Raw genomic sequence first — 24,474 nt, 5'->3', positions numbered from 1 at the left:
TATTAAAATTCCTAGTTCAAAAGAGCCAGCTGTTCATTAAACACACACACACACAGAGGCATCCACAACAACTGGCAGGATTAGTTTAAATACCTTTTTAAAAAAGTAATATGTAGCAAACCAGCAAACATCTGGAAAGTTACTAGCTCTCATTATCAGCACTGCTGTTTTTAAGATACTTTGCCTCAGGGTGTTTTGCCACAATAACAAAAAAAATAAGAAGACATTTAAGCTCACTGAGGAATTTGGGCTGTAATCATTTCACTTCTTGCAATTTTCTGAAGCACAGCAAGCTCATTTGAGTTTTAAATGTAGCAAGTGGTAAAACAAAACAACAACAAAAAAAAGAGGCAGAAATCTGGACTGCTTCATCCAGCTCATGCTAAAATAGCCGTGGCTCAATGAGAAACAGCAGTGTGCAGCTCTGAATTGCCTTTCAGTAGCGTAGTTCTTGTGTGTTCCCACACACGCGTGCCTTCTGCAGAGTAGTACATTTTCACATCTACATATGAGACTTGTGTTGGGAAGGGTCTCTGCTGACAGGGACTCATACTGAACCAAATGCCAATAACCTTCCAAGAAGGGCAAGGGGAAAGCGTTTTGGTGTTGTGTCAGTCAGGATGCAGGCAGGGAGAAGCAGCTGCCGGCAGTCAGCAGTAACAACTTGCCTTTCTGGCTGCTGCCTGACAAGTCATTCAGAAAGCAGGCAGGGATGCTTAGCAATCACATGACTGACCTGGAAACACAGCAAGTGCTAATGGTAGAGCGAGTAAGATAATAGCACTTGAGAGGAAGTTAACACTAAAAATATCTACAGAAAATGGATTTCTCTTACACATTAGGAAAACTAAGAATTTCCAATAGGGTTTCCATAGAAGCTGCTTTTAAGCTGATATGTATAACTTTGTTATATGTGTACCCAAAACCATATTTACATTGCTTCAAAAGGCTCTGATTTCTAATGGAGGCCACGTGAGTTTTGTCATCAATTCCCATGGGGGCATAAGCAACCTTATAATGTCTGTTAACGAGACCTTTGTAAATAATACTCCTCCTCATAATCTCAATCAGGAATTGCACCAGAAACATTTCGTAGAAGTACTTTCTTCTGGGTTTGGTTAGGGTTTCATTGCTCAACGATGTAGCAAAAGACATCATTGTTTTAATTAAAGCATTTGCCAGAAAAGCTAAATCCTTTAAAAGCAACAAACTCATTGCCATTATTTCTCGCCTTTGTTTCTTTAGAGTAAGCTGCTTTGAGTGCGTACAGAAAATAGTTAACAGCACTGGCAGGCACTGCCCAAACTCACCCACAGCTCTGCCAATGCACCTACCCGGATCTTTCACCTTGGATCTCACCAGGCACAGGCTTCACAAGCTTATGTGATGTGCCTGCCTATCCACCGTCATTCCCTGCAGAGGGGGCCTCATATCATGCTTATTAGTTTGACTTTTCTAATGCGATTACAAGACCGCAGTGGCACAGCTGAGTAATTTCTGCACCAAATCAGCAATCCTGCCTGCTGCTGCTGCCATTGTTTACATTTTCATCAGTCCCCTGCCTGCTCCAGAACAGTGACTGACACCTTGGCCACACAAAAGATGCACTTGGCAGCTGGGAGACCTACATTCCCACTCCAATTCCAGCAGCAGCCACACGGACCTGGATAACGTCTGCTGCTGGCTGTTATGGCAACTGCTCGGCTACCTTGGGGGCTGCTAACGCATCCTCTGTCTGTCTGTATGGCATCTTCTTTTACTCACCAGTGTTCAGCTGGGAGAACTGGCAGGGATTTTTATGAAATCTGGTTTCCATAGCACAGCCCAACGCTGTCGCACATGTGTGTGTGTGCATGCAGACGTGGGATGGCACCCTAGGGCTTGACCCAAAGCTTCGCTTCACTCTCAGCAAAGAATCCCATTCATTTCAGTGGTCTCTGGATCAAGCTATTCTCTGCCAGTGGCCCAAGTGACTTCATTACAAATATTTGTGGATTAAGCTATTATTAGATACAAGTAGGAATGACATAATCTTGGCATTTCATCTCTTAGGAGACAGAAGTGACAGTGAGTCCGAAAACAAGTAAACTATCAAGCCAAAGCCTGCTAAAAGTAGCCTCCAGGCCTTGATCAAAATTCAAGAACTGAAAAAACAGCTAATGCACATGGGAAAATAAACCAAAGAGCTAAAAACCCCCCTTCTGTTTTAAGGAAATCTCACAGAAACATGATCTATCATTGGAAAGGAAACCTCCCAGCCATTAAAAATGCCTGGACGCACACACACTATCAACAGTTTTGTTTTTCAAATGTAGGGATCTCATCAGCATACATTATGCTTACACACCAACTACCAACAGTCTAAGTTAGTCTTACAGTGAAGCATCAAGCGCCGTTTTGTGTTAATTAGCACTTTAATCCAGAAGCTGAATTCAGTAAAACCCTCTGGCAAGCAAAATACTCCTTTGTGCAAGCAACTTCTTAATTCCCCATTACGAAGACTTTGGCAACAACTCTGGGCTAAGGAATATCCACACTGGAAGCCATCCGCTGCCCACTCGTACTCCATTCCTAACCACCACTTATTTCAGCAAGGCTAAGTAGCCACATGACACCAGCATGATGGTTTACAGGAACAGGCTGGGAAGCAGATAACAAAAGGCACCTCACTGAACAAAAATAATAGAAAAGAGTTGGAAAGACAAGACTGTTGTTTCAACCCAGATAACTTCAGCGATCCAGTCCTTGGCAACTCCAAAGGCTGGGTCTGTTCAGCAAAGCTGTGCAAGAGCAGAATTGGGTCACACTCACTATGTCTTATAAAGTCTTTGATAAGAAAGATGATTTCGAAGGCATCTGCATCCTATCCATCCTCCAGCCTCAGCTTCCACACGAAAGAAATGCCAGCTCTGCAAATGGGCAGCCAGGGCGTGAAAAGGTAAACTGTCTCTGGCAGGAGGTCTGCTGCTGAGAGCAAACCCCTCATCTTCCAAGCATTGAGTTATTTCTCTTCCACAATATTTCTGCATTTCAGTTTCTACAGGCTGCAAGACTTTCTAAAGATGCTACCAAACAGTTTCTAACACTCCTATTTCATATGTCTTTAGCACACCACATCAAAGGTTTGCTTCCTTCCCACAGCTTTATTATTCCATTAATTTTCCTTTCTCTTTGTGTCATTTGAATTCATGTCATCTGAATAAACAGGATATAGCCTATTGGTACACTGGTCTTCAGCTGAGGGCTTTAAACAGGAAGGTAGAATGGCAGCTCTTAGAGAAGATCCTTTTAGTGAGAGGAAGACTTTCCAAATGAAGCACTGATCCTTCCTTCCAACCCAGAGGCAGCTGCATTCTCTCCTCAGCCAAGGAGCATGACTGCAGGTTAGCAGAACCTTTTGCCCACACTTGCTCAGCTGTCAAGATGGCATGCACCATTTTGGTTGTTTTGGGGGTTTTTTATTCTCCAGAAAACAAGCCCTCCTCTCCAAAATGTGTTTGCATGATATGGACTGACACATTACTCAGACGCTCTTGAAGTGTGATGATCCTAAAAGCAGCAATGACAGGTGACTGTAAGAACCATCCACGAAAATAGAGACACCCCTGGAACTGCTTAGGATAGTCTGTTCAGTCTGGCCCACAAAAACCCCAAGCCATTAACAGGAACTAGAGACAGCATAACAGTACAAATAACAAAACCAGCATTGTTACAGATGATAATTCTTATGCCACCATTACGACTTACCAAAGGATGCCAGAGTACCCAGCTGAGCAAGGTACTTGCTGGTGTAAAGCGCATTTATACAAAGCTACTGTCACAGAGAGCAATTTGTTGGCACTCTGAAGCCGACTCACAGGACCATTTACCTAAACTCAGAGTGGTTAATGAATTGGTAAAACATCATCCATTCACTGAAAATCCCTCAGAGATAGTACAAAAATTTGCCAGGTGAGCTATTTACCTTTCATAGCTCAATCAGAGATAGCTTGGGATGATTCTAGTCCAGGTGATGTTCTGGTGCACACTTTAAGCACCTCTGGAGTCAGACCCCACCGCAAGCCCTGACTGTTTTAAAGCTCTTCTCTTGGGAAGAGTAGAGTGAGTATTTCAGTTTTCCACGGCTATCCTACCCGAGTACCTATTCCACATACATCATCCTAGTACAGATGATGAGCAGCTCCCAACAACACATAAGCAACATGGCCAGTGGCTGTCACTCGCAGCTCCACACACAGACCCACAGTTACAGTAAAATTTCTGTTAAGATCTAGCCTATACAAGTAGCAGATAAGCATTTGAAGCAAGATACAACAACAAAATTAGTCTCTATCTTGATGCAGATGAGGATCACTCACATTTTGATGAGCTACTGTGTCATCTCTCAGCGGCTTATAATTTATCGCTCACACCACCCTTTTAAAACAGGAAGAGCTGATAGACATTATCTTAGCAAAAGGAATTTTCCTCAGAGACAAAGGTCCTCATCTCCAGTATTTGTTTTCATAAAGGCTTGGAGGCAGTTGCAAGGAAAGCAGAAGTTAAAAAAAAAAAAACATACCCAAGTTTGAAAGTCTCTCTTCATGCTCTTTATCAAAAAAGTGGGATCCTAACTAGCCTCTGAGGAATCAGCATGGACACCCAGAACAAACAGGTGAAATATTCCAAGAGGTAGTCTTCATGGCAGTTCGCTTGATGATAGAAACCCTCATTAACATGCCCCCTTTCCTTATATGTTTTATGCTTGAGGAATAGTATATGCTCAGAACTTTCAGTGCGCTTTTTCTAATGACTATGTCCTTAAAGCAGCATGGTGGATACCACATTATAGTGGCATCTCTCACTGCCACAGAGGCAGCATTTCCAATACCACCTCCTGTTCTCTGTCTGCTGCCAGGCTGCTAGTAGAGGTCTGAGGGACTGTGAGAACCCATCTTCAGGAGCTGCCCTGTCTTCTCTTCCAACACAGTTATGTCCCAAAGCTTTTGCATCCAGGCCAGTGGCTTATAAGAGGCTGTGCTGTGCTAGGCTGAACCACTGCCATTATAGACTTTGAGGAAGTAAAAAAAAAAAAAAAAAAAATCTTTAAAGCATACATGATGATCATGCACTTATTTCAAAGAAAGCTTAAGCACTCACAGTTGCTAAAAGCCATAAATAGCATCTATGCCTTCCACTCATAACATTCTCTTACTGCCATTTAGAAACATTCACACATTGTATTTCAAAACATTAGCTTTAAAACAGTTAAAGATCAGACACACTGAGGTCTCAAACAGCAGAGCAGGCCCAAGGGTCTTGCCAAAGGTGACTAAGAGAGTCAGAAGTACACAGGCTTTGTATTTCTTTAGTTTCCACCAGCTGCTCTTTAGCGATGTGGGAAAGTAGTCATTTACTGCAGTAACCGGTCGGTACAGCTCCTGCATGACACACAGCTTTTTCATCTTGAAACTGTATTTCCTTCTCATGAAGCTATCCTTGACCAATGCAAACAATTCTTAACCATACTAAGTTACACTCAGTGCAAACTGCCCTATTAGTAGTATATAGTTATAACTGTATGAGAGGGGCTTAAACCATTCAACCGCCTAATTTCTCTTCATCGTACCTTACAGCAGCAAGCAATGATTACACTAGGGCAGCATTCAGAAGATACCTTCCCAGAGCGGTCACAAAACCCTTGCAATGTCACCTGGCTACAGAACAAACAGGACGGCAGAAAGTAAGTGTATGGCACCCTCTAGGGAGTAGTACATGAAAGACAAATTCACGCCCAGACACAGCTCTCCTTGCTGGGTATGATGAGTAGTGTAGATTAAATGACTGTGTTTATAAAATCTCTTTAAATTAAAAAACAAAACAAAACAAAAAAAGAAGTAACTGCATTATCCAAAATGTTTAAAAACAAGTAAGGTGCTCTCCACCATAGCTAGGGAGAGAGCCCAAAGGAAGGGCTGCAGGATTAGGATGGCCATTTCTGTATAACCTTTCAAAATACTGCATGGTTCAAATTGAATGACCAGTTATGCACAGACTCACGTTTAAAAATAAATAAGTGACCACATGAAGGCTGCCTACGCAGCAGTGCTACACGCGGCACAGAAAGATGGAGCGGGCTATAAGAACTTGTGCCTGCTCTAAGAGCAGGCAGCGTGCCATCCGTGCTGCAGGCTGCTCGACGGGGGACGCGCGCCCGGAACGGGGAGCCCCGCAAGGGCCGCGCAACAGCAGACACGGGGCTGCCGCACAGCCGACAAGCTCATGGTAGCTCATACTGCAAAACATAGTTTTACAACTCTGCTGTTTCTTGACTTTACCTGCTGAAAACAGAAACCATCATGTATGGACATGGAAGCGGAGGGAAAGTCTGACAGCCACAGAAACAGGCTCCTCGAGACTGCACGTGCTAATGCTGCCTTTCTCTTCTCGATATTGTTTTTCTCTTTCAGGTTGATGTCTGGTGAAAAGTATTATACAGAAGTTATGTGGAATACTCTTAATTAGTACCACATCACGTGGGCAAAATACAGAGATTTTTCCCCTGTCAGATTCCACAGCAGTTAACTAATGGCATCAACATATTGCAACCATTTTACAAATAAGGAAACAGAGACAAATTGATAAAAAGGAATAAAGTAAGGATTTCCAACAGGCTAATGACAGAAGCTGGGCTAGAACCCACATCTACGGTGCTTCAAACCCCGAAGGGGTTTCCAAGAATATAATCTTTTTTGCTAAATATGAAATAAATTCAGCTTCAATGCAGATAGTTGCCTCATTCTTATTTCCAGTTCAGGTAAAGCACCCTGCTGATTTTCAAGTAGCTTTTCACTTTGACAGGTAGCTTTCTACAACTACAGCCTCCATGAGATCAATGGGACTATTCTCGGGTCTTAGGTTAAGTAAAATGTTGAGAACTGTAGTTTACAGGCAGTGATGAAAACCTCTTTATTTCAATGCATTTTGGTGGCTTCTGGATCTAGCACTAAACATTCTAAAGAGCAGCTAAGAGCATTGTTGTGGTTTCCTTAAACATGTAATAGGAAAAACAAATATTTAACTTCATACCAGGCAAAATAACTGCTTAACTTATAAAGCAAATGTTTGGTTTTTTTTTTTTTAAAAGTACTTTTATTGTCCCATAAAATTGGAAGAAAATTAGTTGGAGCTACCAAAATTGATCCTTTCTCTGGCACAGCATTAAATAAAAACATGTATTAAGAGAAACCGTGAAGAATTTTCACCAGAAGCTACAACTAATGCTGGGCTCACACTTTTGAAGCAAAGATTTTACAAGTAAACCACAGCAGAAAAAACAGGCACTATCCCACTGGTTCCCCAAAAGAACTGGTAGCAAATTACTACCCTCTTTCAGAAAGATCCACGTTCACTTTGCACACAATCCCTCAAGCAGCTGGTCCTGCTTCCAGAAGTCTTCCATTTCACCAACCCAATGGGAGACTGGAAACAAAAACTGGCATAGAGTAAAATAAAAAAAATCCAAACCACACTAGCTTGTTTTCACTCTAACATTTTTTTTTTTTGACAGCTCTTACAGCTGTAACAGTACAACTGGTGTCTTACCTTGTCAGAGTCCAATATTTTAATGACATGCAAAAACTCCAAAGACTTTTGTCTGGATGTTTCACAAGTCAATTTTAAAGAATGAAACACACCCAGCTACAAAGAAAGCCACTGTTCCCACACAAGAGCAAACGCATTCTCCATTTGGTGACTGGCACCAGCCCCGCTGCTTATGGAAATATTGGGAAGAGAAACAAGCAACTCCAGAGACCAGGGAGAGTCGTCCCTCAGCCTGTTCTCCCAGTGGCACACTGCGTGGCTCCAAGGGAAGTCATCAGCCGCTACTGAGGTTTTAAGAATAACACATGGGTTTGGACGAGGTGCCATTTGTACAGCAATGTTCTCTACGTTAAAAAGCCTCAATATGGGTTGAATAGCACAGTGAATTACCCCTTTCTCCTTTAAAATATGATCAAAAGCCTGTCAAAACACTGCAGAAACTATCATTGACATGAACAAACTTTGGACAAGAGCCAGAAAAACCTGTATTGCCGACATGTCATCGTCAGGATATGCAACCTAGTCTATATTTCTCAAACAGGCACAGCTTGCCACACTCTAGAATTAGTATTTCTGTTCAAATACAGGCTAGAAATACAAAGCAAGAACAGAGAGACTAGTTACTTTCAAAAAGACGCCACCCAAATCTGGAGTAAAGAATTTTAGGACTGTGATATCTTGTTAGAAAATGCATTTCTTATTCCAATTTGCCTCCAGTCCAAGCCAATGACATCTTTCTACTTACAATCCAGCTAAGAACCAATAACAAAAAAAATAGAACTGCTCCATAACCAGAACACTTTCAGCCTCTAACTCTTTGAAAAGATGATATCTCTTTTTCAGCTCGCAAGAGTGCTTGCAAGGAAAGGTATCTCTTGGCCTCCTCTTATCTATTTGTATGCTGCTTTACTTTTCAAACAACTCACTTGAGTAGGAAAAAAAGCACATGCCTTAAAAATTGAGATAGGAATTTAAATGAGAAGTGAATTATTTCTTTTTATGTTTCTCATATTGTTTAACAAAGAAAAACATGAACTGTTTACCATCAAGAAAGAGTGGCACCAGATACTTCATACACAAATCCTAACTGTTTACACAAGACAGATGCAAACACAGGCTTTATCAGAGAAGGACTGCATTGATCACAAATGAACGCAAGGTAAAAATATTTGGAGAATTGCAGTGTGGCACTCAGTGACTGCCTGCATGGCACGTGTTGAGGAATGGCCACATGCAGGATGCAAGGACACAAGACTTTGTTCTACTCCATCTCCTTCACTGGGATCCTGAAGTCAACACACACAGAATTTCACCAGATCTGCAGACCTGTGGCCTCAATCTCTACCGGGGACTGCAATAACTTTTTCCCCAGCACATCACTGAATCTTATGCAGAGACAGTTAACTTTGACAGCATCTTCACCTAGGTCACAGCTTTCCAGCAATCTCCTATTCTTTAGTACATCAGCATTTAAAATAACCACCTGGGAGTCAAGCACATTTTTTATTTGTCTGCATTAAAAATGAAAAAAAAACTACACTTTTTTTTTTTTTTTTTTTTCCCTGCATATGAAGTCAGGCCAGAGAAATTAAACTGGCTCATTTCTTGCCTCCCAGTTTTGGTATTCTCCTCTATCTCCCTTCTTTCTCTCTCTCTCAGAAGCCAGATTTACAGGACAATAGTAGTATCTAACACCTTCTGCCTCTGAGTCAAACTATGCATGTGACAGATCAGCAGCAATTCCCACCTTGCTCTGCACGTGTTGTTCACAGAGGGCGTTCAGATTTTCAAGTGAAGAAACCCCTTTCCACACTCCCTTACAAGAATGATGGACTGTCCCAGGGAGCTAAGAGTTCAGTTGCCTGAAGCATTCCAGGTTAATAAATTTTTAATTCAAAACATCAAATTCCTTGAGGATAAGAATTTCCACTGCAAATTGGGAGTTCAGCAGCTGAAAATAAAGAGGAAAGAGCCGGAAGCAGTGGCCAGTGCCAAAATGATCATCAACTAACAATACGACACTGGCACGAGCAGTTCAGTGTAGTCCTGGGTAGAACGCAAGGTATCTCTAGAAAAGGAAGTACTTATACTACTGCATTTAACAGTAAATGACATGAATAACCTGTTGAGACATCACTGAGAAGACATGATCTGGTCTGGCCACCTTGAAGAATGAACCAGTTGCAGAAAAGACCCACTATCATGACCAGGGAACGAACGCATTGAAGACAGTGTCTGAGCCGATGTGTCTGGTTCTCAGATACCCAGTACAAGCCCACTGACACACTGGATTGAGTCTTGTGTAAGGTCACAAGGTTGACTGAGGCTGGAGGACACAACACATGAGGAAACGCTGAGAAAAACGCATTTGTCCACCCTTAAGCTATGAAGGCCAATGGGAAATCTTGCCAATCTACTCATAGATAGGGTACAGAAAAGACAGACTCTTCTTAGAGAAACACTAGCAAGGGATAAGACACAACGAACTGAACTTGCAAGAATGGAAATTACAATTAAGTACAATAAAATAAGTTTTCCACATGAAGGGTGGTCAAATACTGGAACAAGGCATCATAGAGACTGTGGGATCTCCATCCTTGAAGAGTCACAACACCGGACTGGACAAGGGCCTGAGCAACGTTATTTATTTGGACTTGCTCTGAGCAGGGAGCTGGACTTGACAACCCCCAGGATTTCTTTCCGAACTAAGTTATTCCATGACTGTGTAAGAACACGGCTTATTCAGCCTAGCAGGCCAGAGACTGAATTTGTGCCCTGTCTGGGAGAGCTCTAAACATAACTAAGGTGGAAGAGCTACTTAAGCCAAAGGCTAACAAAAAGACAAGAACAAGAGGCTATAAACTGGCCATTTAGGCCATACAATTTCACTTCGTAGAAGACTCTGTTTCTAACCTAACATAGAAACGAGCAAAAGAGGCTCCCAATCAGGCTTCTTTTAAATCAGATGTATAATCCCTGCTTATTATTTCAAGGGAATTTCACTTCAAGGCAGGCTCCATATGCAAAGAGTTCAGCCAGGAGCAAGGAACAATCTCATTCAATTTCCGAGCATAAGCTTCTCCAGCTGCAAAATAGAAAATGAGGCATAAAATGTGGATAAAGTAAGAAAGGAAATGCAAAATAAAATTTGTACATACAGGGGCCAGCAAAAACTGTGTCGTCTCAGGTGCTGATATCCCATCACCCCACTCCCTGAGACAGAGCAGCTGCAGATGTATCCTTTTATCTGACAGGAAAGATCCCACAAGAAGAATATGGATTACTTCCACTAGCAGTATAATAATGTGGCTCCAGATCCTTTTTTTCATCAGTGCCAAGAATCCAAATGGCAGTTTTTCTCAAAATAAAGAAGTTAAGAATCAGGACTCTGAAAGCTTTTCAGACTATAAATATTAAGGGACGGTCTTGGGATTTTTGTTTGGTTGTGGGGTTTTTTTGGTGTTTTTTTTTTTTGTTTGTTTGGGTTTTTTGTTTGTTTGTTTGTTTTTTTTTTTTTTTATATTGCTCAACCTCCCCCCCAAACCTGATAGGTCCAGCGGTAGCAAACCAAGCAGCCTTTCCCCATTTGATCATGCCACATATGCCCTACCCATGACATTTCTGGGGCTAAAGCACACAGGGCAAATGATGAATTTCTACACAGATAGCCACCTACACAGAATCCTACTGCCATAAGCATCAGCCTCCACAAGTCATTTCACAGAAATGGATCTGTGGTTACGCAGTGTCAGCTACTATCATACAACAGAAGTTATCCTCTTGATTACAACGGGGGGTTAATTAGACCCAAAACCTTTCCTTCCTTAGCAGATCTAGAACCTGGGGAAGGCTCATATCCCCCCACCTTTTAAGCTAGCCAGAAAGCCCAAGCTGCATAATGGAGCAGTGAGACCACCCATACAATGGTATGCAAAAACCACAAGGTCCCTCAGACCAACAGTCCTCAGTGGGATGTCATAACCCTTTCAGAAAGGATATGCCTGGAGCAACTCATGCACAGCTCCTCTCCTACCTCTCCTGCCCCACCTAAGGAAATGTCTGAAAAACAGTTTGCCTCTATCACCATGGAAATGAAAAAGCACCCCAAAAGGCAGACCAAGACAACAACAAAGAAGTATCCTGCACTTTTTAAAAGTGATCTTGCTTTGCTCTTTTCACAGCACAATAATGTGCTCACTATATCAAACTGAGTAACAGCTATTTTAGCAGCTAATGATGTGTTCTGTCCCCTGGACAGCTTTTCTGTGCAACATGTGTTTTTCATTTCATGTCTCTTGTCAGGGTTTCACTCCCTTTCTTTTACTTGAACTCCAGAAGAGAATAAAATCATACAAAACCCAAACCTAACGAATCTGCATTGCTGGTATCAATTAGCATTCACATCCACAAGGCTCTTTATTCAACTAAATACAAAATTAGCAAAACCAGTCCAACTATAAGTTGTTTGGTCTGTATTTGTTAAGCTGTAACACAGTCTTTAAAAACATATGTCTTCTGGTTGGTATTTCAGGCAAAAATCTTTAGAAGAGTAATATTTTGATTAGTAACATGTGTGTTTTGAAACATTAATACTGAACTCCAAAGGAGATTAAAATTCGAGTAGAAACTATGAGCTAAATACACATATGTACAAAGACTTTTCATTCTCACTGACTGAAATGTCTGGTTCAAAGTAATTTGGTTTTATTATTGAAGTCTTAATCATATCTGCTCTCTGACTTTTTTTTAATTAACTGATATTTATTTAAAAATCCTGTTCTTGTAGAACAGAACTTTACTAAAAAAAAAAAAAAATCTATTATATAGCAGAAGTGATGTCATTCTCTATTTTATTATGACATCTCAAATGAACTTGCAAGGGATCCTACTAATTTTAGGCAGTACCCAAACATTGATCTCTTTATTTAGTCTTCCAGGACTTCTCAATACCAGTAGGAAATAAAGGACAAAGCTGCCAGATAGTGCTTTTCAAGAAATTGTAATTATTTATGCTTACAAATGTATTGATTTATTTCAGGGAAGCAGTCAGTTCTCTAATTGTATTGAACATACAATTAGATTTTTAAATAGATGACCAACTTCCTGAACCATCCCCTCGTTCTTCTGCTGGCAGCTGGGCATTCAACAGGCTTATGTTCTTAAGTAACTCCAGCTGAAAAAATGCAAGTGCGTAAGTAAATAATTGAAATGTTACAGACTATACACTGGAACTTTAACCCTAAAAATTGCTTTATTGTTGCTTTTTAATGAAGTAACCACTCTGGTTGTCTATGCTGCCAAAACTTTCATTAGAGCATACGATATCCAAGTGAATACATGATGATACATACAGATTCCCTTTAAACATACCCCTTTTTCAGACCAAGGAAAAATATTCTCAATTTTTCTCTTAAAATTTTGATAGAAATTAAGATACAGAGATAGCCACTGTTAACTTCTGCTGAAATTTACCCTAATGTGTAGTTAGTGCTCTAATTAGATTCAAGTCAGAAGTTAACGATCATTTATCACTTTATATGTAATGTTACAATGATTTCATCGTACCAGAGTTGCAGCCAACAGAAGAGCTCTCACCATGCTGTCACTTACGCTTTTGTCAAGCAGCTGAGCACATTAGGAGCAGTTACATCTAAATAAAGGCGTATACACATAACTAAACACACACAGTCAGGCATAAGGGTGGACGTGGTTACAATTACTCACTCACAGTATCAGTGTATTACTCTTGATGTAGGAATGCTAAATTCAACACAACTACTCTTCACAAAAGATCATGTTGGCAGTTTACTGAGGAGAACGCGGGGGCAGATTGTGGTGGCATACATAAGCACCAGGAAATGGAAGCCACAGCATTTCAAGTGAGACACCTAGAGAACGTGTCCTCCACCCAGCACAAGCTTATTAGCGGATCTCACCACTCTGTGAAGCAGCACCCTCTGTCTTTCAAATCTCATGTGTCAGCATCTGATTTGAAAAAACCACAAGCTTGAATGCCAGCCATAAAAGACTGCTGCACCCTGGTAGGAGATACGACACTAAGACAAGACATCCTGCTGAACCAGTGTTCACACCACTGTCAGCCAAGAGAAACAGGCATGGTGAAAGGTTAAGGGAGGTTCACCTCTATTTTGCTGCTACCCTCAGACTATGGATAGCACTTGCTTGGAGTTTCAAGGGACAGGACTACAATTCATCTAAAGAAAGTAATGGAGAAGATGGATCCATCATCCTACTGCACATGTAGATTTATCTGGCAATCTGGAAAGCACATCATCAAATGGCACCACAATTATTATTTGACTTAGGAGTGCTGAGGAACCCAGCATCTGCCCATGACATGGCTTCTAGAAGCTGTAACCTGATTCAGAAGAGCAAACCACACCAGTACGAGCCCATACTTTAAAGGTAAATAGAATCCCACTTTCCAACTCCACTATGCAGATAGGAAACCAATGATGTTACACTGCAACTGGAAGAATTAATGGGAAATTTGTATTTTTTAACCAGCATCTTCTCAATCTACTTAAAGTGACAATGGTATTTAAATTCAGCTGTTACTGACATTGTCTATCTCACTGTAGTAACAAACGTTGAAGCCCCAGATGGGTTAATATTTGAGAAAGTCAACAGAACATCAAACAGAACAGGAAGTAGTGTTTCCTGCCAAACTGTCTGAAAGCAGTCGTACTGTTAGCACTTACACTTCACTAGTTTTTACTACCGTTATCTTACAGACAGACATTAAAAAACTAAAAAATCTCCTAAAATGAGCCCATGATAATAGTAACGAGAAAGTATTATTCCTTAGTCATGATTCAATTCTTGTTTACTTTTGTACCCTTGAGACAGAGAAAAATATTTTTAAATTGTCCTTGTTAGCTAACAATAGCAGAATCTCTTTGGCAGACTGGCTATGGAGAACACCTGGAGTTCTGACACAGGCAAAAAAAATCAGACCACCGTCATTCTGCCTTAATTTTTTTACCCTATATATGTTAACAGCAATTAACTGAAATCATAAACTGCCTATTACTTCCATGTATTTTTCTTCAAGAACGGAAATATCTTCATAAACAAGAATTAGAGGAGAATGGTGTGCTAATGTGCTAGGCTTTTGGTACTGAAGGGACCAGTCTCAATGTGGTTCCCCTTGAGGCACAGTTGTGTCAGTACACAAAGGTGTTACATCAAAACATAGCATTTAACCGGACTTAAAAAAACAACACACACACTCCAAAACATAACACATACGTGCACTCACACACACCCTCAAAGCACAGCAGGAGAAACACAAGTAGACAGACTTCCAGGCAGCTCCAGACATAAGGGTAAACCTTTGGATCACTAAACAGCCACAACTGAGAGACAAGGAAAAAGATGATCTTGTCCCTAAATATTCCCATTTAGTATCATCTACCCAAGTACTGTAGCTTTATATGCAAACATATCTAGTTCCACTGATTCAAGCCTCCAAGCAAAGAAAGAGGGAGGGAGGAGGGGGAAAGAAAAGGGGGAGAAAAAAAAAAAAAAAAAAAAAAAAAAAGAGAAGGAAACACGTGAGAGGGAAGACTCAGATTTCATTTCTTTAGTTTTAATTCCTGTAATTCTTGTATTTTAAACTATTAATAACCATACACGTAAGGACAACTTCTTTATAAAAGTTTCGTCTTTAACTGTCAACAGTCAGTTGATGGGTGTCCTTTTGTAAAACTGCAGCTGGTTTTGAGGGGCAAAATGGCAAGGTCCACTTTGCTGCTGTTCCTTGACAGCGACCTTCCCCTTATCACTACTCTTAAAGCACATCCATCTTCACCTCCACACACTAACACAACTGAGGCTTACCAGGTGCAATGCAGACGACACAAGATGGATTCAAGAGGTGCTGCTGGGGCGATGTTAGATCCAGTCACTTCAGTTGGAGCTGTGGGTGAGCTGCCACATAAAGCAGCGGCCCCTCACTGCTGCAGCATACAGGTTTTATAACTAGAGCTTGAAAAGCTGAGGTGTAAATCACTTGCTGACTCCCATTCTTTATCAGACAAACAGTTCTCCAAAGTAAAGAAACTCACATTTTAAAATCTGAATCCCTGACAGATCCTTTAAGATTAGGAATCAGGCTCTTTTGAAAAACACACTGGGAAATAGTGGTAGGAAACAGAAACCCAGAAGTGTCAGTGCATAAAGACCAAGAATAGTAGACCTTACAGCTTGTTCTAGCACATCTCGGTATCCATCAGCATGGAATTTAAATGCCAAGTATCTCTGTTTAAAACCCTGGAAAACACACATGCCACATTATTCTAAGGAAACAGATGTTAGCCCTGACAGCCACCTATTTACTTAAGTCTATTAAAAAAATATGTATAAATCTATGGATACATTCACACATCAAGATATTGCATTGTCACCTTACTGAACAGGAACCACTGATACACAAATTCTTTAAGGAAACAGACATAGCTGAGAGGTTCTTCTTCCAAGAAGAGCCACCACCTATTATTTGAATGACATTTTATCTAATGAACAGCCATTGAAATAACAATTATCTATACAAAACCATTTGTTTAATGTAAAACTTTACACTAAAGCGAGGAGAGAGTCATATCACCAGACCCAAAGACTTTCCACTGACAGCATGGCTAGACAGAACAACACAGGATAGCTGTTCAGTGAAAAGAAGGAGCAGAGAGATTATAAATTTGAAGAACTGGCAAAGATAATTCATAGAAGAAGTGGGTTTTAAGACGGTGTGGATGGCAAGCAAAGATTTGGTGCCTGGCAGACAACTGACATACTGTTTCCTGCACACAGAGGGGCATTAACGGAGGCTCAGAGACAAAGAGCAACAAGGACTGAGGACTGGAAAGGGCAAGGGCAGCAAAACAGGGAGTAGATAGAAGAATGAAAAAAAGAGAGTAAGAGTGTTTAAGTGTGACATGCAGGCCATGCCTAGTCAATCTGAAGGGTTCTCGTTGCAAGAACAACTTTAAAAAGAAAAAAAAGGAGATGAACCTCATACCGAGGCATGTCAGTTATCGTGTCCTGCTGTACTACTGCTCATCCTGCTATCTGCAATGCAAGTAACTAGTAACTTCCACCTGAAACCTGTCTGCAGTTATCCCCTTTCCTCGAGAAATGATACATAGGCGGCAAAAAGTATTTTATTGCCAACATCAACAGCAAACTGGAGCTATCATTCCTACATAAAAAAAAAAAAAAAAAATCACGTTCTTTTCTTCTACTTCCAAAATCAGAAGACATAATCCACTTTGATTTGCTGTGTTTCATGACCTTCAATTCTTTTCCAAAGTCTACAGGAACACATGAGTGCTTGGGTATGTATTTGAAATATAAAAAGAAGGAGCAGGAGGTTTCTGAAAGACACCCAAACAAAAGTTATAATCTACCTAGACTGCAACTTTTTTGTTGTGTATACCAAGGATTTCCTAACGTTGCTGTTAAACCATGGGTTATCATTTGGCCAGGAAAGAAGATAAGCTAAATTTTTGCTCCTGAATTTGTTTGGTAGGTTCTCCTAACTAGCCTTCATAACATTTCTCATTGATTCTGGGGAAACTATGAGGATAAATTTATGCAGCTGAAGAGACCAGTAACGTTCAAATCTACTTAATGTTCTATGGCTTAGTTTCCACCAGTGTTTGCAATTTTAGCCATTTAATGAAATGGTGTCAGCAGAGCAGAAGCACTATACAATCAATCACACAGCTTAAAAATAAAAACAACTGTTACTCATGTAAAAGGCAACTGATGCTTAAAGTGAGATGTGAGCTTTGGTACAGGCAGATGCCTTTTAGTAACTTGCTTTCAGATGAGAGCTGTGTATGATATTTCACTTCTGCATTGTTACTCTTATTGCTCTTTATCCACTGCTGGAAGTCCACCTGCCACACATGAATGGAGGAAAAAAAGTGTGCCTATATACTGACAATGGAGACATGATAGCTCAGCACATATCTTAGTATGCATTGCAAATATGTGAATACAAAAGATATGGACCACATGATATTCTGGAATAAATATCAAAGTCTGCTCATTACTGTTTTCAATACTTACTCATCACTCCCTTTCTCTCTGCATGTGGAATCAGAGGTGTGACCCAGGACTTGTTTTCCCAAGGTCCCTCCCTCTCGATGCACAGTTGTTCTGTACCGTGCACTTTCCTGTATTTTGTTCAGCATAGCTTAGAAGTTCAAAGCCATGAAATAGTTCCATCCCAAGGACAGCCAAATTTTGGCCCCTGAAACACTTTGGGAATCTTCTAACTAACAAAAAGGGAGAAAAAAAGAATCTAGAAAAAAGGCTGTACATTTCTGTCTTCAAAGAAAGACTGATATTGCTACATATACTGCAAGTTAATTTATGGTCTGTGAAAGGCAACAGAGGCATTTCCTATCAAAGGGCATCAAGCCTCACATGTGCCATGGTACTTACACAGCAATGGAGAAAGCTCTTTCACGGGACAGACTCCAAGGATGATTTACTATCTAAACCATCACAGTCCAAACAATAGTCCCTAGGCTGACTTCAGCCCATCACTTCCACTCTAAAAGCCTCAACAAGCTCTGAATACTTTATCCTGCACCTGCTCATAGCATGGAAAGGACTGCTGTACTTGCTTCCAAAGGAGAGGGAAGAAGGATATGAAGGACTGGCATCCTTCCTTCCCTTAAACTACACATACGTTTTAGGCAATATCTGGGCATAAGCAGCCTTTCCTTTCCATGTTCTGCTGACTTTTTGGCTGGGACTCTCCGCTGGGGCTGCCAGACTTTGCACAGGTCTAAAAGGGCAAGAAGGCAGGGGGTGGAGAGAGGATAAGGAGGAAGTAGCAACAAGAGTCTCACAACAGAAGTGATAGAAAAAGTAATTTCAGGGCTAGAAGCCACTCAGGCCAGAAGATACCATAGCTGTCCTCCCCCTGCCTCTCGTCACATCCCTTCTCCCAGAATACCACTTCTGTCATGCACCTTAGGGGACACATCATCTGCAAACCAGAGCACCCCAGTGTGCTCATTTCCCCCACCTCCCAGCTGCAGCAGCACCAAGCACACCCGCAGCGAAGAGTCAGGAGCCTGCAAGGGGCAGGATGAAGACACTTGCTCCTGCTCAGCCAGCCTACCATTCACACAGTGGAAAGGATCTGTCCAAAAATCCAACATAAACTAGACATAAGAGAGAACAAAGAGAGGGTCTGGGGTAGAAAGGGAACAGCAGAGAAACAGCTGATGGGCAGGAGGGAGGGGGACCAGGGCAAGAAATGGAAGGTGTGAGAAAAGTGGGGCTTATGCCCAGCATCACAGGCACACAGTGCCAATGGCCCACGTTAATCCCAACTAGGCTGTACTTCAGAGCTTTCTAGTGCTAAACTTTGTATTGGTCTTATACTGCATTAATTCTAGCCACAGCACAAATGTAGAAAATGGACCACTGGAGAGAAAGGCAAGAGGAATTAGTTCTTATTTAATTCTAATATCAAGAAGAAAAACAAAGGAATTGGTAAGGGTGTCACAGGGAAATTGACAGTAACCACCCATAGCTCTTAAAGGATTCCTCTAACTCATGCAAAATACAAAAAACTCTGGTCTGAATTTTAATAAATAATTTTTTGCACATCAGAAGAATCTGAATTGGGAGGGCAAGATTTGAAACCTAGTAAAGTTTACAAACCTCTCAAAATTGTCCCAGAGCCTAGCAAAAGCTCAAATCACAGGATAAGATTCTCACACTTGAGAAGCGTATTTTCTTCAAACCATGTCAACCTCTCCCCTAAACCAAGAAAACAAATCCAAAACAATCTAGAACAAAGATCACTGAGGAACTTGCATCAAAGCACAGACACATTTAAGACATAGTTAGTGTTCCAGAAATCTTTTGGATAAAAGATGTTTCTAGGTCTTGTCTCTGCAGATCCACTGTGCTCCCCACACAGTGAGCCTTTAACTTAGTCCCAGGAAAAGCAGAGGCATGTGTCATGAGATACTTGAGAGTCCAGAATTTCATTATTGCCTATAAATTAGAATTATACTCCTCAAAATCACCTGAAACACATCAGCCTACTCACAGCTGCAAAAGCAGGTACATCTAGCAGAAAACATACATGGGCAAACAATGCATTTAAAGGATGACAGTTTAAAAATTAAAATCCACTACAGCTAACCAAAACCAAAGATAATAAAGATTTTTTTTTTTTCCTTTTTGCTATGTGAAACATATCAAGTCATTCTGGTTTCAGAGAGAGTATTTCTGTACTACACTGGTTGATAAATAACACTTAAAAAAGGAAGCTTTTTTTTTTTTCTTTCCTCCCCTCTATCGTATCCAACTCCACTGCATTCATTAAATTTCATTATATCTACAACATTTAATTTAGGTCAACATGTCAAAGTAACCTAGAATCATGTTTGCTTTAAAGTCAGTCAACATTACTCTCAAAGATGAAAAGCCCATTTCAGACTCGATGATAGAATCCCCTTGTACTTCCTCCACACAACATGAAGTCAGAAGTGCAGAACTACACTCAGAATTAAGAAATTCACTACAGTGCTGACAGCTAAATTTCTGTACAATGCATGTTATACCAACTGCACAACAGCAATAGTGGGAAGAAAGTGTAGTAGTAAGTTGTTAATTAATTGTGAATTAAAGTGTAATACAGTGCATTTTTTTCAATTTTTGAGAGTTTTTTTAAGTCTGCAGGCATAAAGCTTTGCTTCACAGAAGCAGCAGAAGACTCATGTTGGAGGGAGGCATCTATCTCCATCTTCCTCTATTTGCCTTGTATCCTAATGACAGCAGCTACCGTTTGCACTGCTGCTGGCTCAGTATGAGCCCACGCAGATCACAAACGTATGCAGATTTCCTCATCTGATGTATTTTTATACAAGCTTAATGCACATCTACATTAGGTCACCTCAAAACATCACATTGTGTTCCAAAACATGTAGTATTTGGGTTCCAGCTGAAAAGCAGCATTACAGTCCCGAAGCTAAGAGGCTGGATGTTAACTGCCAGGGTACAAGTTGGGAAGAGAGGCTGGGCAGCACCATCCTCCGTACTCCAAGGGAACTCTCTCTCTGTATTTGTAAAACACTGGGTAAAATTTAAGAACCGAAAAGCAACATTGACCTCTTGACTGTGTGTATCACGGGGATAAAAAAGCGGTCCTAGAGATGACAAGTAATCTACTAAAAATATATTTAAGCAATGTGTTTAGTTTGTACATATGTGTCACTGAGATGGAGGGGAAAAATAATAACACTACTTTGTGAGCCTGATCTAAAAAAGAAAAGGAGAGGGGTGGGAAATAAAAAGAAGAAAAAAATTTAAAAAAACCCTCTTACAGGAAAAATTCTGAATAATGGCTCTGGAAGGCTTCACTGACACAAACCACCATTTAACACCAGTGTAGCTTGGTGCCCTCTTACTACACTGCTATTTGGAGCCTCACTGTGTTCTGCCCAGAAAGGGACAATGTGAGCAGAAGACATTTACACTAAACAAGCACACAAAGGGCAGGCAGCTCTCAGTTTTCTTATGTTTCACAGGAGAGGGAAAAATTTGCCCATGTCAGCAATAAGAATAGTGGGGCAGACTATGAAACAGTCTTAAGAACCAGACAAATTATTCAGCCATATGAAGCCGGACAGCCCGTGATGGGGATGAACTGGGAGACAATTGCTCTAAGGGTCTTACTATAGATTTATTGCATGATCTCAGACAGTTAGCTCGTAGTATTTTGGCTTTTTATATCAACAAAAACAGGGATAAAGTTGGCATTTGCTAATATAAGAATACACAGGTGGTATAAAACAGCGAATATAATCTAGCTTCAGAAAATTATTGTTGTATTCCATGAAATGCAGGCAATCCTAAACTGGAAACATTACATACACTGCAAGTAAGTCTTTGTTAATTGTTTAATAATCACATCTGTGTCACTATTTCATTGCCTTTTGACCTTGTGCTAGAAAAGTTACAAACATGTTTTGACTTCTGGAAGTGACACACAGGCACTGCAGAACTGCCTGTTATAAACCACAACAATATTAAACCTTCTCTCTGCGCAACCGTCCTCCTCCAAAGCCAACACAAGGCTTAATTTTCCAGATTCTCCTTCTCTCTTCTATTACTGTTCATCCTCTCCCTCCCCAGACCTCTTATTTAACCTTGTAAGAAAGAGAAAAAAAGTTAATGCAACTCCTATAAACTGAGACCATTTTGAGTTACTCGAGCTGACTCACTTCCCATGAATTTAAAACAAACCGTTAGTCAAGTGACAGATTCAAAACAATAAAAGCTCTGCATTTAAAACCCAGTACCTAGGTCTTCCTACCTACTAAATGACTGTCTGGGGTTGTATATTAAAGACTCAGTTGCACAAGTTATTCACCAACCTGACAAATCTTTCTTGCAGCTCTCTTCGTTTCTTTCCTTCGTTTTATCGTCTTCTTCAGTCTGTCTTTCCCCACAAAGTCTTTTCTCTTTTCTCCCATTTTCTCCAATGCTTTTAACTTCTCTCTAAACCATTCTCTCCCCTTCTCTGTCTCTACCCTCTCTGAGGCTTTCTTCCCTTATCTCCTTTTCCTCATTTCTGCACCACTTTAAGAGCTGGTGCCAGCCTCTGATGGAGTTCCTAGAATTGTTCAGGAGAAGACTTTGGCCCTTTGTCTGCCTGCAGAGGAGGGAGCCTAGCAGCTGGAGAATGTGCAAGCAGTGCATTCTTGCCTGTGCCCTTTACTTGGTTTGTCCTTACATCTGGGCTCCAGCAGGCAGCTGAAAATGATCAGATCCTTGTCAGGGCCACACCACTGCAAGTGTCCTTGGGATATTCCAACTGAAGAATGGCTACAAAATTACTCATCTGACACTTCAAAACAAAAATATTGCTGAGAAATGAAACAATGTGGATATTGTGTTTGAACAGGTGAGGGCTGTTGCACATGATATTAATTAAATTTGGGGATATAGATTCATGAACAAGGTTCACAGGTAAAAAACAAATATAAACAAGTTTATTAAATACTTCAATATTGCACTGCATTCATAGAAAGTTTCTAATATCCTAAATATGCCTGACAAGTTGTCCACCCTGAGCAAACGGTAACTTATCTCAAATGCAAAGGCTCACAAAAGCAGAACTACCAGCTCTAGACTGCAGATAATATTCCCTTTTGCCTGTGCCATGAATAAATTCTCTCTCTCCTCCTCAACTACCAAAATGGGATGAGACTTTCACTCTCTGCACATGCTTTTAAGATTACTTCACCAGGCTATCACCTCAGCCTTAACTAAAGAAAAGACAAAAATAAGGAGCCAATACATTAATAAGTCTGCAGGGAAAATGACAAAATTCTACTAGCTGGCCTATGAAGACTGTGCATGTACATGTATGTAGAACTACATAGAGTCTATTTTGTATACAGCACCATGGTATATTTGTTGTCTGTATAAACATCTTACTTTGATTCACCCTGGACAAACAGTAGACATCAGAATATCCTCAGAAGAAAGGAGCCTTTTCTGTCTTGGGATAGCTCGTTTAACACCGTGCCTTCTCAACAGATCAAGTTTTCAGTGTCATTTCATTCACTGGCCTAATTCTCAACATGGAATTCCTATTCAAGCATGACCACATAATGAGAAAGGGCCATACAATATGATCCTACAGTATAAGCACAGTCAAAGCTCTTTTACTATTATCCATGGTACCAAGGCAGCAGGCACTATCTGTGAGGCTGTAAACAATATACATTACTCTTCTTGAGAGAAGACAACATGCCCCTGGAGTCACAAAAAATCCCCACCAATGGTTCATTACCTACCCAAAACCAGAAATACACAGCTACAAAATAAATAGAGACTTTATTATTTGCAAAGAACATGCCACATAAACCACACATTGGAAACAAATGGAATCTATTCTTTCAGGGAGGAATTACAGTGGCCCCAGGTAAAATAACAAGGAGAGAAAACAATTTTGTGGAGAAGAGAAAGCCATGTATTCCAGCCTTCCACTTGAGAGAGACAGCCAGTATGAGCCTGTTGGATACCACAACTCTCTGAGCTTGGCTGCAATGTGATGGAAAGAAACCTCCGCCAAAAAAAAAAGACACGTGGAACAACAACCCAATTCCAGACTGCTATTAACTTGTTTAAGTATGGAAGAGAGATGAGGAGCAAGACCCCCCACAGATCTTTTATAGGAACAGTGTCACAATGCTTTATGTTAAGGATGAGTGCTGCAGCCAGCAGTACTTAACCAAATTAATTGAGATCTGGAAATAATAGCATAACATGAAGTGCAGTATTAGCTAAACAGCTAGCAAACTGATTTCTAGGAGCACTAACTAGCTCATCCCTATTTTAAAAAATTCCAGTGAAATACTGATGCAGCTACAGACACAAACAAAACAACAAGCACGTTAATTTCTCATTCTTCTGCACAGCTATTCGGCTTTCCTTTTTCACCAGCAGTGGCAGCAAGTGTTCATAAAGCAGCTTTCAAACAAACCTCTTCTATTAGAGAAGACAAAGAATTTCACAACAAAGTTTCAAAATACAATAAATTATTTACCTTCTAGATGATGCTGATCCATCTCACTGACTAGTTTGGTGAATTGCCTTTTCTACATGAAAGCTTAATCAGGCACTTATGGAAACAACCTGAAGTACTGCCACACACCATTAACACCTGATAGTACCACTCCCTCCACCTGCTGAAGGGTTGGGTAATAAATGTAGAATGTGTTTCTTGTGCAGAAACACTGCAGTGACTACCTCTTATGAACAAGATATACACATATATTCCACATTTAACCTCTGTTTCCACTGTCTATCTTTCAGGGCTTT

General features: G+C 40.6%; 1 protein-coding gene across 1 annotated transcript in view; it reads right to left on the bottom strand.

Moving 5' to 3' along the window:
• Positions 1–22,176, bottom strand: part of DOCK10 (dedicator of cytokinesis 10) — a 159,004-nt gene extending 136,828 nt beyond the window's left edge. The window contains exon 1 of the mRNA XM_033005484.2: positions 22,020–22,176. Coding sequence (XP_032861375.2) covers positions 22,020–22,118 — 99 coding nt within the window. The 5' untranslated portion in view covers positions 22,119–22,176. The remainder of the gene's footprint in view (positions 1–22,019) is intronic.
• Between the last annotated feature and the right edge of the window lie 2,298 nt (positions 22,177–24,474).

This window comes from Tyto alba, unplaced genomic scaffold (genome assembly GCF_018691265.1).
Source record: "Tyto alba isolate M040663 unplaced genomic scaffold, T.alba_DEE_v4.0 Super-Scaffold_10, whole genome shotgun sequence".
Classification (NCBI taxonomy): Eukaryota; Metazoa; Chordata; class Aves; order Strigiformes; family Tytonidae; genus Tyto; species Tyto alba.
Note: the sequence above shows the minus strand (reverse complement) of the source record. Positions and strands in the feature narration are given on the sequence as shown.